This window comes from Barbus barbus, assembly GCF_936440315.1.
Source record: "Barbus barbus genome assembly, chromosome: 2".
NCBI classification, from domain to species: Eukaryota; Metazoa; Chordata; class Actinopteri; order Cypriniformes; family Cyprinidae; genus Barbus; species Barbus barbus.
Genome location: NC_136730.1, coordinates 33,651,674 through 33,668,235, shown reverse-complemented (window position 1 = coordinate 33,668,235; position 16,562 = coordinate 33,651,674). Strand labels below are relative to the sequence as shown.

General features: G+C 38.7%; 1 protein-coding gene across 3 annotated transcripts; it reads left to right on the top strand.

Annotated features, from left to right (window-relative positions):
- Positions 1-279: 279 nt before the first annotated feature.
- On the top strand, positions 280-15,830 carry LOC306883085 (breast cancer metastasis-suppressor 1-like protein-A). 3 transcript variants are annotated; one of them, XM_079438171.1, is made up of 11 exons: positions 280-385; positions 1,353-1,574; positions 1,912-2,002; positions 2,158-2,285; positions 2,377-2,456; positions 4,961-5,057; positions 11,493-11,585; positions 12,364-12,428; positions 12,509-12,548; positions 14,644-14,752; positions 14,858-15,830. In XM_079438171.1, exons 2-11 carry the CDS (start codon positions 1,367-1,369, stop codon positions 14,973-14,975), a joined length of 1,029 nt encoding a protein of 342 aa, XP_079294297.1. In that variant the 5' UTR covers positions 280-385; positions 1,353-1,366; the 3' UTR covers positions 14,976-15,830. The 3 variants fall into 3 exon arrangements, with proteins under 3 accessions (XP_079294297.1, XP_079294299.1, XP_079294298.1); XM_079438173.1 differs by lacking the exon at positions 14,644-14,752 and having other exon boundaries at positions 14,858-14,972; XM_079438172.1 differs by lacking the exons at positions 14,644-14,752; positions 14,858-15,830 and adding an exon at positions 13,659-14,564.
- The last annotated feature ends 732 nt before the right edge of the window (positions 15,831-16,562 follow it).

Below are 16,562 nucleotides of genomic sequence, written 5' to 3'. Positions count from 1 at the left end.
TCCTTTACTTGACTGATTACAAATTCTTCTAAAATGTTCTTCTAAAAATGTGTATCTTCTGTCCATTATGCAATACTTCAAGTCGGTCTTTTTAGGGAAACTTGTTAGTTGGTAGAAAATTCATGGATTTCCAGCTCTGCCATTGGCCAGTTTGACCACCTCACTGAAATCGACGAGACTGCGATTCTTCACCGGCGAGCTTCTATTGGTTCTCAGAAGTACCGAGGTCTGCGTTGATTGGCTAGCGCTTCAAAACGGTAGTGTGTTACAACAAACGAATAAACGCCGAGGAAGTGGACTTGTCCGATGTCAACTTGCCCTGATATGCAAATTCAGTCGACAATATGTAATATTTTTCATGACTTAAACAATAATCGACGAGAAGGTAAGCTGTTGTTTATGCACTCGATACAGTTTGTTGGTAAAACCGTCGTGTCTTGCATCGGTTAATTCATGGAGCGCTTAACAGATTCAATACAACGTTACGAAGTAACGTTAACTTAAGATAATCTATTGCTAACGTTAACTTACCTTGTTATTGAGGCTTTTTAAGAGGCGCAAACGTTTATTTTCCCACTCTTGTTCGTTAACATTACTGTACCGCGTTAAACGGGACACTTTATGTTTCTGAATGAAGTGTGGAGATGTTCAGTTGGAAAGCGAGTTTTTATAACTAACTTCAATCCGCAATTATATGTGAACAACACAAGACTGTAACTATTAATGTCTCTCACATCATATAATGCATGAGCTATAAGATGTGGAGAACGAGTAATGAGCTTGTAATGTAAGTCAGTGCAGTGCGGCCTTTAGAGGATGTACATGATACACGTCGAGTCTGTGAACAAGCTCCTGAACTCATAAATCCCATTGAAGAGTGCTAATTCATCACACTACGAGCTGTATCAGACGAGTGCATGGAGTTTCCTCTTTCTAATTAAACATAAAGTGGTTAATAGGGTCTTAAACAGCTCCTGCTGTCTCTGAATACTGTGCTTTTATAGCTGCTAATGTCCTCTAAAGGTCTTTAGTCTGGACAGTTGTCTTTAATATGCACATCATTTCACATCTTCCGGTACTGATAGATGGTCCATTTTGCTTTTTTTATGCTACAACATTTTAAATCATTATATCGCTTAGAAAGATATCGATATGATCATAAATATAAATGATATAATATAAAAACTGGAGATTACATGACAAAATATGCAGTGTTATTTAAGTATTTAATTAAATAGATTATTTATAAATGAAATTCAAAATTATTTTAATCATGTATAATTATAATTTGTTATATTCATAGTTTATATTACATTAATACATATTACCGTGGGTATTTTATTTCCATACAGTGCTATAAACAGTCATGCCAGCTCAGCCGGCTGCCAGAGAACCAGAGGAGGAGATGGAGACAGAGGCTGACCAGGAGGTTCCTCAAACTAACGGCGAGGTGGAGGAGGAGCGAGAGGGAGGAGAGGCAGAGGAGACAATGGAGGAGAGTGGAGAGGAGCGGGACAGCGACCTGGAGGAGAGTGAGCCAGAGGAGGAAGAAGAGGAAGAGGAAGAAAGTTCAGGTCTGCTGATTGAATGTTGCATAATTTTGCTGAATGCTTTCTTAATAACTGTCTGTAATTGTTTTGCAGCAGCTGTCAAATTGGTTGCATTGCATTTTGTTTTACTTCAAAAGTTTTTCTTTTATTTAATTTTATTTTTGCACGACTATTGTCAATTTGAGAAATCTTGCCAAATCTTGTAACTTGACTTCATAGAGTTTTTGAATAGCACCCAAATAGCCAAAATTGATCATATATTGATGTGAAGTATAGGAATGTGAAGACTGACTGGAATTGACAGGAAAAGAATGAACAGCATGAACAACATTGAATGAGAGTGAATTTTCTCTTTTTTTAGAAATGGATGATGAAGATTGTGAGAGAAGACGATTACAGTGCCTAGATGAAATGTCTGACCTGGAAAAACAGTTCTTTGAGTTAAAAGACAAGTAAGAATACGTCTTTCTGATTGGTTTAGGCTGGGTGGCATTTCATTTTTTTTGACCAATAGGAACAGAGCCGTCATCTGGGGTGGATGGCCACCAATAACAATAGTATATTCTACAGGGAATTGTTCAGACAAATTGTGTTGTTTTAATTTCAGGCTTTTTCAAGAACGTCTGAACCAGGTTAAAATGAAACTAGACGAGGTTTTGACAGGAAAGGCAGGAGAGTACAGAGAACCTTTGGCAACACTGCAGCAGAACCTACAGCAGAGAACACAAGTGGCAGGTGACACACATCAGGACACATATATCTGCTTTATGATATCTCTCTTACATATGAACCACAGGTCTCAGGTCAACTGTTAATTCTCCTGTAGGTGTGTACAGAGAACTTTGTCTGCAGGTGGTCAAACACAAACATGAATGTGAAGTCCAGGGGGCCAGACAACATCTAGAGGTAACACGGCTCAGCTGACCCACATATTTAGATGCAGTATCCTTTACAAAAAGCTACTTCTGTGTTACCATGGTATTAAATGTGCCATATCCATGTACCATGAAATTTACATGCTACTCTAGGGTATCAGAAATGTCATGGTACAAAAAGCTATTATGAAATTGGTATCGTAATAATACCATAGTACTATTGTATGATTCAACAAACTTACTTACCTAGTAATAATTAAACATTTAAATACGCAGTTTCATACATAAACATGCACATACCACATTTATCATAATCTAGAAGTATCACACAAAAACACACCACAGTGAAAAAGCACTGCTGTAAATAATAGGGATGGGCATTTCTGATCAGATTTCATTTGGAGTAATCCACACGTTTGAGAAACCAGTACTCGATTAATCGGGGGTGGAGCATAAGCAAGGGGCGGGGCGTGTGCGTCATAGCGACAATTAAAATATTTTAATTAAAGCCCTGTTAAAAACGTTGATAAAACTATGACAGGATTCAGAAAATAATTAAATTAACACAGATTATTAAAAATCACCATCAATAGTGGTTAATACAGTAAACATTTAAAAGAAATAACAGCGTGAGGTGAAGCTGAATCGCTTTTTCTACATGATGCATTGTATATAAATTTAATCACATAGCCTAGATACACAATATGTAAATGTTATATTACAAATTGTATTTATCTACACAAAATGCATGTGAGCTTGATCTATGTGCCAACCAGAAAGTAGTGGATGCGCTTCTCCCGTTACAGGGCCCTTTAAAACAACGGCAACTGAAGCCCCGCAAAAAAAACCCACAAAGTTATTTTACAGTATTATCCCCATCAATATGTGTCTTATTATTTGTATAAATATTTTGGATCAGTTTTTAAAAAGATAACCTACCTTTTTCTATGTTTTATAAAACAAATAAAACACACATGATACTCTGCTTTTCAGTTAATTTATTCAACTGTTATTTTTAACAAAATATTTTACTTCAGCAGCATCACAACAGCTGTGGATCAAAAAAGTTTTTTTGTAAAAGGTTTGCAAAAATAAAGTTTAATACAACTTCACCAAACGACTGTTAAGTAGCCCATAGCCTAACGAAAATTAGAAGCCAGCATAATTTGGCTGCGTAAACTTAAAGTAAAAATAGCCTGAATATTTTTACCACAGCTATAAAACTTAAAGATTAGGTAACATAACATTTCTTTCAAAATGATCAGTCGGTAAAGGTAAATAAAATAAAGCCGGCATAATTTAACTATGCTGCTTAAACTTAAAACAAAAACAGCCTGAATGTTTTACCATGCATGGCTAATAAAACTTAACATAAGGACTACATATTTTTATTCAAAAAGATCAGTCGGTCTACGTGCTCAGATGAAAGCCGAGTGCGGAGTCTATTTACAATTAGACCGGCGGTGGAAAAAACGCGCTCAGCAGGCACAGAAGTTGCAGGAACAGCCAGGTACCACTGGGCAAGGGTGCTTAGCTTTGCAAATCAAGACTAATTTACTTTCCACCACAATAAAGGATCCTGGTTTACAGAGATGCATGGCTCCCTGAAGTAGCTTTCGATTTCGGTGTCATGCGGAGAAACATCACTCATGCCGTAGTCCTCCCGAAAAGAGTGTCGAGCGCCGTTGATGAGTCGGGCTTACTTTGTATGGGTCTGACAGGATTTGGGATTGTCTCGCAAAGCTGCTTCAGATTCTCTTTTACTCTCTCTGATCTCTACTTTCTTCGATAGACTGTCTTTTAGTGAACAAGCGCATTTTTCATATAGAGCACCAATCCTTGCAGTGACCGTTTTGCGCGATGGGACAGTAAAGTCATAGGCTCAACGTAATTCATTAAACGTTTAAAACCTTCACCTTCAACAAAACCAATAGGCAGCAAGTCTTCTGCTGTCATTTCTGCTATTAGCTGCGTCATCTTCTCTGCCCTGCCCGTGTCGCATTTCTGTCTGATGGTGAAATCTCTTATGCTCGTCTGACTGCTGGTAGTGGCATCGGCATCATCTGCTTTGTTGTGTTTATGTGCAAGATGGTAACGCATCGAACTCGTTGTGGAGTTGTAGACGACAGTTTTTTCGCCAAGTTTTTCAAAGTGTTGCCAGACATCGCTGCGCGCTTTAGAAGCCATATTCGCTCTGTGCTCCGGTCTTGTCTCTAGACCGCAACTTCTCGCAGCCATAACCAATCAAATATCATACTACCGCCCAAATACCAGCATAACCAATCAGAAAGAATGAAAGTAGTTTAATAAAAAAAATGCATCTTTAGAGCCAATCGATCATCGTTTTCATGCTCGATCGTCGCTGATGCGTTCGATTAATCGATTAATCGAGTACTCGTGCACATCCCTAGTAAATAAATACTTCCATGTCTCTGCCAATACAGTTTGTGTTTGTTTGTTGGCAGTACAGTGATGATCATGAATTACTGTATATCTAGTCCGTGTGTGTATGTAATGAGATGCTTGTTTCTCTAGAGTGAGAGGACACTCTTATCCGATGCCATGAAAACAGAACTGTTGGAGAAGATCCGCAGACTGGAGGAGGACAAACAGAGCATTGACATCACCTCAGGTACCATACACACACACACACACACACACACACACACTGGTTTCCATGTTTTATGGGGACAAACCATAGGTGTAATGATTCTTATACTGTACAAACTGTATTTTCTGTCCCCTAAGTATACCCCTCACACAAAAGTTTTTTCATTTTTAGATTTTCAAAAATCTTAATGTTATATGATTCATAAGTTTGTTTCCTCATGAGGACCAGAAAATGTCCCCACAAGGTCAGAATTTTCTTGTATTACCATCTTTGTGGGGACATTTGTTCCACATAATGTAAATACCAGTTACACACATACACACACACGTTTACCTTGCTGTCAGATTAGGGATATATGTCTGCATATTTGTCTTTTGTTTCATATAAAGCTTAATATTACTACTTCTGAATCCCTAACCTTAATAGAAAATGGGACTCCTCGATTTAATTCAAGACCTCGATTTATAATTTTTTTACTTCATAATTTGGTTTTCCTTTGATCTTTGTAATTCAAGGTCAAGGTTTGTTTATATAGCACCTTAAAGCTGTAGTCTACGATGTTGAAAATCAGTCGAGAAAGCCAGAATTTTTTAAAAACTCATCCCGCCCCTCCACACGCACACCCCTCCCCTCTGTGCTACATGATCCCTCCCACCGGGAAACGACCTGAACAACGTCACTCAGTCAAGCAGGAGTAAACATGGAACAGAGATGTACCATGTGCGATGTCGGCTAACATTCCAATGCCGACCGGTAGCATGATCATGTTGTCAGACTGATAAAAAGCTATTTATGTAATACACCACACCATAAAAGTATAAATAAATGCTTACCTGCTCAACAAAAAGTCAGCCGTGTCAGCGTCGGTTTTAAGTCCAAGGTTTCTCTGAAGCTTCCTCCAACGGGCAATGGTGGACACTATATTGATTCGGCTTTGAGTCCGGCGTTCTTCACATTTTTTTTTAATCTCTGCTCTTTCCTCAATTGACTTTCTCTTTCTTCTAACCTTGACTGTTGGGGCGAGCAGGGGCCGCTTGCTGCTGTCTGTTTGTTGGTTTTTCTCCATTGCTGAGTTGATGCTGCCTACTTTCGCGCAAAATTTCATGTCGCAGGAGGGGGCGGGGTGGGGTGCGGTGGGTGGAGACGCGAGTGGAGCAGGGGATTGGATGAGAGCAGTTAACCAATGTAAACTGTCCGGCCGGACAGCTTACATTGGTCAATTTCTCTGCGGGTGTACACCCAATAGAGTGAATGGATTTTTTTCATTCTTTTTTCTCTTCATATTATTAGGATTGTACTGTAGAACCATAACCAGCATCTAAACGAGGTTATTAATAATGAACAATCTTTGAAATCGTAGACCATAGCTTTAAAAGTAACACAAGTTCTAACCAAAGTGCTGCACAACAGACATAATATAAACATCATCCTGCAATGAAACAACAACAGATGTATAAACAGTGAATAAACATACAACAGTGAATGAACATATAACAATTTAAAATCATTTAAATACAGTGCTAGACAGTATTATAGTGTATGATGTTAATATAGCAGAGGTAAGATGAAATTCTAACAGCTTGTAAATCAGCGAACTCTGTATAACCATATAACAGACCACTTACATAAAATACAGTTGTCACATTTTAATTTCACAATTACATTCAATTCACGAGAAAGACTCATTTACTTTCATTATTTGGACAAAATGCTGCACGTTTCTTTGTGAAATTGAAATATAACTCTATAATAATATACTAATATAGGACTTGCATATTATTGCTCTTTTTTTGGTTTTGATTGTTTCTGTTGTCCATATTTGTAAGTCGGTTTGGATAAAATCGTCTGCTAAATAACAAAATGTAAATGTAAATAACAAAACTAAATTGAAATTTTAAAACAAGCCTCAAATCAAATAAATAAGTAACACAAATAAAAAAAATCTCTTTATATAAACAAAATAAGGCTTTGTCTGTGTTCTTTCCATTTAAAATTAGAGGCAACCACTGCATTTTAATCATGATCCAAAGAAAGATGCTGCATACATGCAACATGAACCATTTTTAATATAAATTAGATTGTATAATTTCGAAATTAGAAGCAAAAACAGAATGGTCTGACTTCAGTTTTGTGACACTATACATAAAAAATATCTGCATGAAAAGAAACAGCAGACGAGCTGAATGAGACGCAGATTCACTCTCTGCCAGCAGGTGGCTCTTAAAGCGTTTCCTTGGTTTCCACTGTAAACAAAGCATTGCTGCACTTATGAACTTTAATATGCATTATACAGGCCACTTACACACTGCAGCTAAATTTGGTTGTCAGTTCACCTTTTACTCCTTAATCACGTTCTGTACACATAATTCACTAAAATACAGGAGTGATAACCGCATTAACTCCCGAAAAATACAAGTAGTGACAACCGCATTTACAGAAATTCTACGCAGTGTGTACGGAACTGAACTGAACAACTAGTTGTTGCTCATAAAGATAGGCTTTTTATGGAGTTGAAGTGGTCTGCTGCAGATATGAGATATATGGGTTTTTTTGGTGTTATAAAACAAAGCATTTAGTTTTTTTCTGCTTGTTCTTGTTTTTTTTTCTATGAGGATCTGGTAACAATGACACTACCGCAGGGCTCATGAGCGCAACTAGCTCCTCTTTCACTGTTATTTTCTTGCATCTAACATACAGACGAAGACTCATTTCTGATGCACATTCAATTACGTCATTAACAACTAGTTGTTAAGTTCAGTTCCGTACACACTGCATAGAATTTCTGTAAATGAGGTTGTCATTACCTGTATTTTTCGGGAGTTAATGCGGTTGTCAAATGTGGTTGTCACTCCCGTATTTTAGTGAATTATGTGTGTACAGAACGCGATTAAGGAGTAAAAGGTGAACCGACAATCGAATTTAGCTGCAGTGTATACGTGGTATATCTCCCAATAATATGTCTTAACAAAATTCCATTCATATGCTTAGTTTTACAATCAAATCTCTGCAAAACATATAATGCAATGCAATGTAATGATGAGATGTAGACAAACACTTGTCTAAAGCATGATGTATCTTATTTAGTGCATTTTAATGTGATTTATTCTATGTATTTATAATCAAGTAAATCTTTTGTCCAGTTATTCTTACGTTTAGTTTTATAAAGATTTCACAGCAAAAAGACAAGTGTACTGTAACCTGAAGTACGTGTTTGAAATCATAATAAAAGACCTTTTAACTTGCTAAAAAGTATAAACAAGTATATACTACACTTGTATAGATACTTGTATACTGTTTTATACAACAGGTTTTTAGCAAAGTTTTGATCATGTTGATAATATAGAGTTGTATCAAATATAATACAGTAAGCCTAATTGGATTAACATACCTTAAACACTGTGTCAGATCTCATTTACATCAATGAGAGGTGGTGTACAGATGTAACTGTGTTAAAGATGATGTGCTGTTCAGATCTAGAAACGCTCTTCATTAACTGCAAGCCGTTCTATTCGCCGCGGGAGTTCTGCTCGTTCATTCTCGTGAGTGTCTACATTCCACCGCAAGCGCACGTGAGCACAGCTTTACAGAAACTCGCTGATATGATCACAGACACAGAACAACAACACCCAGACTCTGTTTTAATAATTCTCGGGGACTTTAATAAAGCAAATCTCTCCCGCGAACTGCCAAAATACAGCCAGCACATCACATGTCCCACCAGAGACAGTAATATATTGGATCACTGTTACACAGCGATTAAAGAAAGCATATCACTCTGTTCCACGAGCAGCTTTAGGACTCTCTGATCACTGTTTGGTTCATTTTATTCTGTCCTACAGGCAGAAACTTAAATCTGCAAAACCTGTATTAAGAACTGTTAAAAGATGGACTAATAAAACAGAGCAGGATTTACAAGCCTGTTTCTCTCTCACTGATTGGACTGTTTTTGAAAATGCTAACACCGATATGGACGAGCTCACAGAGACTGTAACATCTTATATCAGTTTCTGTGAGGATATGTGCATTCCTACCAGGACTCATCTAACTTATAACAACGCCAAACCATAACTTATATCACTGCAAAACTCAGACAGCTCCATCAGGTCAAAGAAGATGCTTACAGAAAGGGGGATAAAGTCTTGTATAACAGGCCAAATACACACTGGAAAAGGAGATCAGAGTGGCAAAGAGGAATTATTCTGACAAGCTAAGGAACAAATTCTCTTCCAGTGATCCTGCTTCAGTGTGGAAAGGTATGAAAGACATCACCAGTTACAAGTCACCATCCCCCAGCGCTCTGGAGAATCAACAACTGGCAGACAATTTGAATGTCTTTTACTGTAGGTTTGAAAAAACAACCCACACCCGCCCTGAACACCTCTCCACACAACCATTAACACCTCCAGTAACCCCCCCTCTCCCCCACACCTACAATTCAAATCAATGAAGATGACGTGTGCCAGGTCTTCAGAAATAACAAAAGAAGGAAAGCACCAGGCCCAGACGGTGTGTAATCAACCTGCCTAAAAACCTGTGCTGATCAGCTGGCTCCCATCTTCAGACAGATCACTGGAGGTGTGTGAAGTCCCCTCATGCTTCAAACGCTCCACCATCATCCCCGTCAAAAAGAAACCCAAAATTACTGGACTTAATGACTACAGACCTGTGGCTCTAACATCTGTGGCATGAAATAATTTGACATGAAATAATTCGAAAGACTGGTTTTGGCTCATCTGAAGGACATCACTGGACCCCCTGCAGTTTGCCTACAGAGCAAACAGGTCTGTGGATGATGCTGTCAATATGGGACTGCACTTCATCCTGCAGCATCTGGACAGACCAGGGACTTATGTGAGGATCCTGTTTGTGGACTTCAGCTCCGCTTTTAACACCATCATCACGGACACCCTTCAAAATAAACTAACTCAGCATCTCTGTCCCAACCTCTGTCCGTCAGTGGGTCAACAGCTTCCTGACAGACAAACAGCAGTTAGTAAAGCTTGGTAAATTCACATCCAGCACCCGCACCATCAGCACTGGAGCTCCTCAAGGCTGTGTTCTCTCCCCACTGCTCTTCTCCCTCTACACCAACGACTGCACATCTAATGACCCCCTCTGTCAAGCTCCTGAAGTTTGCAGACGACACCACACTGATCGGCCTCATCCAGGACGGTGACGAGTCTGCTTACAGACAGGAGGTTAAGGAGCTGGCTGTCTGGTGCAGTCTTAACAACCTGGAGCTTAACACGCTCAAAACTGTGGAGATGATCGTGGACTTCAGGAGAAACCCCCCCTGAACCATCATGAACAGCACTGTGACCTGCCATGAGGAGCTGCTGAAACAGTTCTACTCTGCCATCATTGAATTCGTCCTCTGCACTTCAATAACTCTCTAGTTCAGCTCAGCTACCAAATCTGACCTCAGAAGACAACGGAGAGTAGTCCGGACTGCTGAGCGAATCATTGGTACAACCCTCCCCACTCTCCAAGAACTGTACTCATCCAGAGGGAGTAAAAGTGAAGTGAAGTGTGAAGTGACATTCAGCCAAGTATGGTGACCCATACTCGGAATTCGTGCTCTGCATTTAACCCATCCAACGTGCACACACACAGCAGTGAACACACACACACCGTGAACACACACCCGGAGCAGTGGGCAGCCATTTTATGCTGCAGCGCCCGGGGAGCAGTTGGGGGTTCGGTGCCTTGCTCAAGAGCACCTCAGTCGTGGTATTGAGGGTGGAGAGAGCGCTGGACATTCACTCCCCCCACCTACAATCCCTGCCGGCCCAAGACTCGAACCCGCAATCTTTGGATTACAAGACCGACTCTCTAACCATTAGGCCACGACAAAAGGGCTGGTAAAATCACTCTGGACCCCTCACATCCAGCACACTCCCTTTTTGAACTGTTACCATCTGGTCGACGCTACAGAGCTCTGAGAACCAGAACGACCAGACACAGAAACAGTTTCTTTCCTCAGGCAATCCATCTCATGTACACTTGACAATAAAACACGGAACACACAACTCTATTATTTATTCACCACACTTGCTTACTTTTTTATTTATCTAATTTTTTTTTTTTTTTCATTTCAAATTTGTACATATCAGACCTGTACATAATTGTCTATATTATATATTGTGTTTTTGCTGTTTTGTACATTGCCTATTTGGATATTTGTATTATTCTTTATTATCTGCCCTGTCCTGTTGCTGTCTCTCTGTTGCACTGTGGAGCTTCTGTCACTAAAACAAATTCCTCGTATGTGTAAACATACTTGGCCAATAAAGCTCATTCTGATTCTGATTCTGGTAGAGTCTGGCATCTGGGTCTTTTTGCTGTCAGAATTGTGGGGAGATTTTAGCCATATTTGTTCACTAGCAATTTCTAGGTAAGAAACACACAAATACTCATAAGATCCATAAACACACAAACTTGGTCTTTATCATTCAGAGTGGTGGAATGATGAAGTGAGGATGAAGAAATGTAAGAGAAGGAGTCCCCTGATTCGTCCAGACAGGAAGAAGAAGGCAGCTCTTGTATCAGGTAATAAAGTATTCTCTTTAGATTGAGATCCATCTCTTCTTCTCATTTAAGCTGGGGACACACTACACAACTAGCAAAAATATTCTAAGACTGACCTCAACACACTTAAAGAACGTTACCATCGACCGGAGCATATTCATATTCACATGTTTGACAGTGAACACATCTCCACTGCATAACCACATACAATCGCGGGTGTCAGTCGCAAATATTAAACGTGTTAAAAAAGTCTTTGTGAAAACAACTGGCTGGCTCTTGAATTCTAAGATTATAATCTTTAGACACCACACACTATGTGATTTTTCTGCCGACTGCAAACAGCGACTGAGCCCAACTGGAACAGACCCGGTCCGACTGGGTACGATCACCTGACAGAAATAAATTCCATTCATAATCGGCCTCACAATCGTGTAGTGTGTTCTCGGCTTTAGTCACCACTCGCCTTCTGGATTAAATCTTGTTCCAGCACCAACAGTTACTAATTAATCATTTATCTGACACTTTATTCAAAAGGTCTTAAAATAGATTTATAAAGTTCTCCAGAGGCCACCAATTAACAGATTGATAATACAGGAATCACACATGGCTCATTTCATTAAATAATGTATCAGTCTTAACATTCATTGTGTTGCTATAGAATAAACTGACTGCTGAAACGATATGAATATTTATTCTTTTCTGGAAAGACATTTTTAGGCCAACCAACAGGCTACTTTAACCAACATGCTCACTCTATTTGAAGAAGTTGTCTTGCTCAACATGTCTGTCTATTTCTCAGGGCCATACATAGTGTATATGCTAAGAGACATTGACATACTAGAGGACTGGGCGGCCATCAAGAAGGTATTCATGATGAGTGATCAGCCCTTCAATCACGGTGAACGTGTGTGATGGATTGTGACTTTTATCTCTCTGTCTTCCAGGCAAAAGCGACACTGATGCCTCTGAAGAAAAAAGCAGACAGTAAGTCAGTTATTAAATGGCACTGTGTTCCTTTAAGTGCTTTATTGACGCTTTCCTGTCGGTCGCTGTCTTTCTCAGGAAGCTACACTGGGAGGTCAAGGACCTCATGGTAGTCAGGTGAACATAATTAAATTGACTGAATTATCTCATTGTAAATTTATTGAAGGCAATCACGTGCACTGACCATCAGAGACCTTGCCTTGGGCTAAATATATTTAACCAGTGATTTCTTTCTCACGACAAGATTGGCATAGATTTCATAGTGCAATATAGGATTCTCTCTATCTTTAACAATGTAACTACATAATGCTGTATAATCATTTTTAATTCAAGATTCAAGTTTGTTTTTGAGTATCTTGTATGTGTTGATGCATGCCTTTAAATAATGGGGTCTTTGTTTGGTATGATAAGACTTCCTAGTAAACATGCCTTCAGGGATATTCATACACAACATGTATAGAGTTACTGTCTACCTCTAGCTTAAATGGATGAATGAATGATGCATTTATATAGCGCTTTATTGTGTATAGCTGTACACCCAAAGCGCTTTACAATCATGTGGGGGGTCTCTCCTCAACCACCACCAGTGTGCAGCATCCACTTGGATGATGCGACGGCAGCCACAGTACAACGGCGCCAGTGCGCTCACCACACACCAGCTACAGGTGGAGAGGAGAGAGAAATAGAGCCAATCAAGTGTATGGGGATTATTAGGAGGCCATGATTGAAAAGGGCCAGTGGAGGGAATTTGGCCAGGACACCGGGGTTACACCCCTACTCTTTACGAGAAGTGCCATGGGATTTTTAATGACCACAGAGAGTCAATAAATGGATGCAAAGGCTTGAGCATGTTCTCCTTTGACATCCCAGTTGCTTCCATTTGCCCTGACCCTCACTCACAAGCTCTGTCTGTCTGGCCTCTGATTAAGTTAGAAACAGATGTTTGATTTATAGAGCCATTTCCCTCTTTCTGTAACTCCAGAGTGATCGACTGAAACTACTTTGGCTTTAAAGTCACATTTAGAGTCTTGTTCTGTCTCTAAGAAAAATGGTTTGACATGTAACATTTGATTCCGCTCTGTCTCTCATTTGTCTTTTTATTTCTCCCAGATCTCACTCTTTCTCTCACTCTCATCCCTCCACTTCTTTATTTTCTTCCTTTGCATCATAGGAATCAATTACAACCAAATACTGTACACCATTGTTATAATACTGCACTTGTGACAAAGAAGTGTGCTTATTTGTATTGAATGTGCACTTATAGTGTACTTCAAATCTTAAAAGTATAGTATATTTAAAAAAAAAACTGTACTTGCTGATAATATATAAATAAAAGTTTAATTACATTAAACTATATTTTAGTTTACCATAAATGCAAGTCAGTATATTCAGCAGTACACTTTCATTTAAAGCATGCTAAATACTTCTTTTCACAAGGGTGTGCAGATCTAAAGATGCAGTTTGCATTTGATAAACAATCAACAATCAACTGGACAAACTCTTAATACCTAACTCTTGTACTACACGGTAAGCTTTCAGCAACAAATCCACACTGAACATGTAACAATGAGAATAGATAAATAGACGATATTTGATGTATACTGTCCTCTTATGTGGAGCAGGATTTTGGACCATTCAGATTTCAAAGTTAAGCAGAGCTAGTTAATGCAGCCACAGAAATGGAAACTGATCAACAAAATCTGTCACTCATCTCGTCGTGGTCACAGCTAGTTTACAGATTTACTTGGAAGAGATACATTTGACTACTTGCTGAATGCTTTCACTGAGTAAAAAGGTACAAAAGTCATCACTCTCAAAAGATACCATTTACATTTTAATATATACAGTACACTTTATGTGCTAATACATATCTCTAAGGTACTAATTTGCATCCTTCAGAGCTAAATAAGGCCCAGTGACAGCTTTTCTACATGTATTTTTTTTTGGAGTGTTATCTCATCGTGCCTGTGAACCATTTAATGACTGCAGTTTCACTTTAGGTAGACAGCCCTATACAGTGACATAAAAACAGAGAGTTATGAGCTATTAAAGCGTAACATGTTGAAGATGGTGTGTGTGTATGTTTGTCTCTCAGACAGGCAGGTGCCCGTGCGATGTGAAGGTGGGGCTCTCTTCTTTGATGGAGAGCGATTCTCCAAAGGCAGCAGTGTCATTCTAGAAGTCAATGACGACAGCCCGGCACAGTCAGTAGAGCATAAGACATAAGACCGCATCTGTCTTCGCTTTGGCTTTGTTTGCAAAAACATTTCAATTGGAATGGTCTCCTTGTTTTCTTGTGTTTCTCTTAGGGCCGTGATAACAGGGATCAGCACAGGAGAGGTCTGGTTCAAGCGCACAGATGGCACTAAAACCAAAATCTACGTCTCCCAACTTCAGAAGGGCAAATACACCATACGAAAAGCTTAGAGAAGTTAAACGTTACACTCAGAGAGTGTGTGAACTTACCCTTTAATAATTAACATAACACAAATTTACCAACACCTTTAGGACAGCTTGTAAAAATCCAATTTAACGCTATGCACTGGTATTGATCAGACCAGAGACTTTATGAATAGTGACTTATGATCTCAGATAAATTTTGCCTTTATATATATATATATATATATATTATTATTATTATTATTATTATTTTTTTATTATTATGGTTTAATAATAAAAGGGATCTGGTTCCAGAGCAACACTGTTGGCATCAAGTAGGCGATTTCTGCCTAAAGTTCGTTCATTAATTCAAACACAACATGGACTTGCAAAAGCCTGTTGACCAAATGCTAAAAGACCATATAAAGTCTTTATGTATCATAATGCTTGTCACACTATACATTCATAATACTTCATACTGACCTTATATGAAGTCTGGTACACACTCAGATCATTGTGCGTTTGTTTGTTTGTCATTTAAAATGATTATAAAAGTCCATTTCATGTACACTAAAGACACCACAGGGGCAAAAAGGACTGCACTCAAACATTGACTCTTTTCCATCTTCTGGTGCAACTGCTTCTTTAAACTTGGATCTGTTTTTAATAGCTAAGGTTTGTATATTAGAAGGAAAACGCTGTCTCTACCCAGAACACAAGAGAACACAATCAAACACCTTGAATTGTGATTGCACTCAGAAAAACAAGAGATGTAACATTTTGTTTTCAGTACATTTTGAAAGACTGTTATTGTAATACATAGTATTTATAGCCATCTGTAAAGTGATCTAAAACAGAGGGTGCTTTTTAAAACTTATTTATGATGTGTTCGAGATAATCATGTATTTATAACAAGAAGCATTATTAAAATCTAAACTTTTATTACATTTGCTGTTTAATGACTCATTCATTAAAACTTGCAGGACTGTCAAAGGCTGGACCACCGTTTGTGCCCTCCAGGGGGCGCTGTGTGAGCTATATAGTTTGCTTTGAGCCACTAGATGGGACTAACACCTAACGAAAGGATGAATGGAAGAGAAGCGAGAAGTTCTCATTTTAATTTATACATTTGAAAATGAAAAACTCCAGCCCTGGCGTACATCCAAGTATAGACTCTTCTGCTTTCAGTTATTAGGTGCTTGAGATTTAATCAATCTAACGATTCAAGAGTCTCTATGTGATTCGTGATTCATAGAGATTGAAGAGAGGAGGTAAGATCTTGTCTTGAGGATTTAAGGTGGACAGACCGTAAAATGGTTGGTATGTACCATAAATACTCTACACGAGAGCTATAAAGGATACAGCAGTGTGTCCTGCATTTTATTTAGGTAAAAAAAGGACCATAGGCTGTGATTATATTCCCAATATAACAACCTCGGAGGCCTTAAGAACATTTTGTTTTTTATTAATATTAATAAAATGTATTATAAAGCAAATTCATTAAATGTGGCATCTTGGATATAGTCCCTGATAGGTAAACTAGGTTAATAGAGGTGGGTGTTGCACATTATATACACAGAAGCATGCTGAACATATGTTTCATGTCATACAGTAGTTGTTACCAGCGAGTATGAA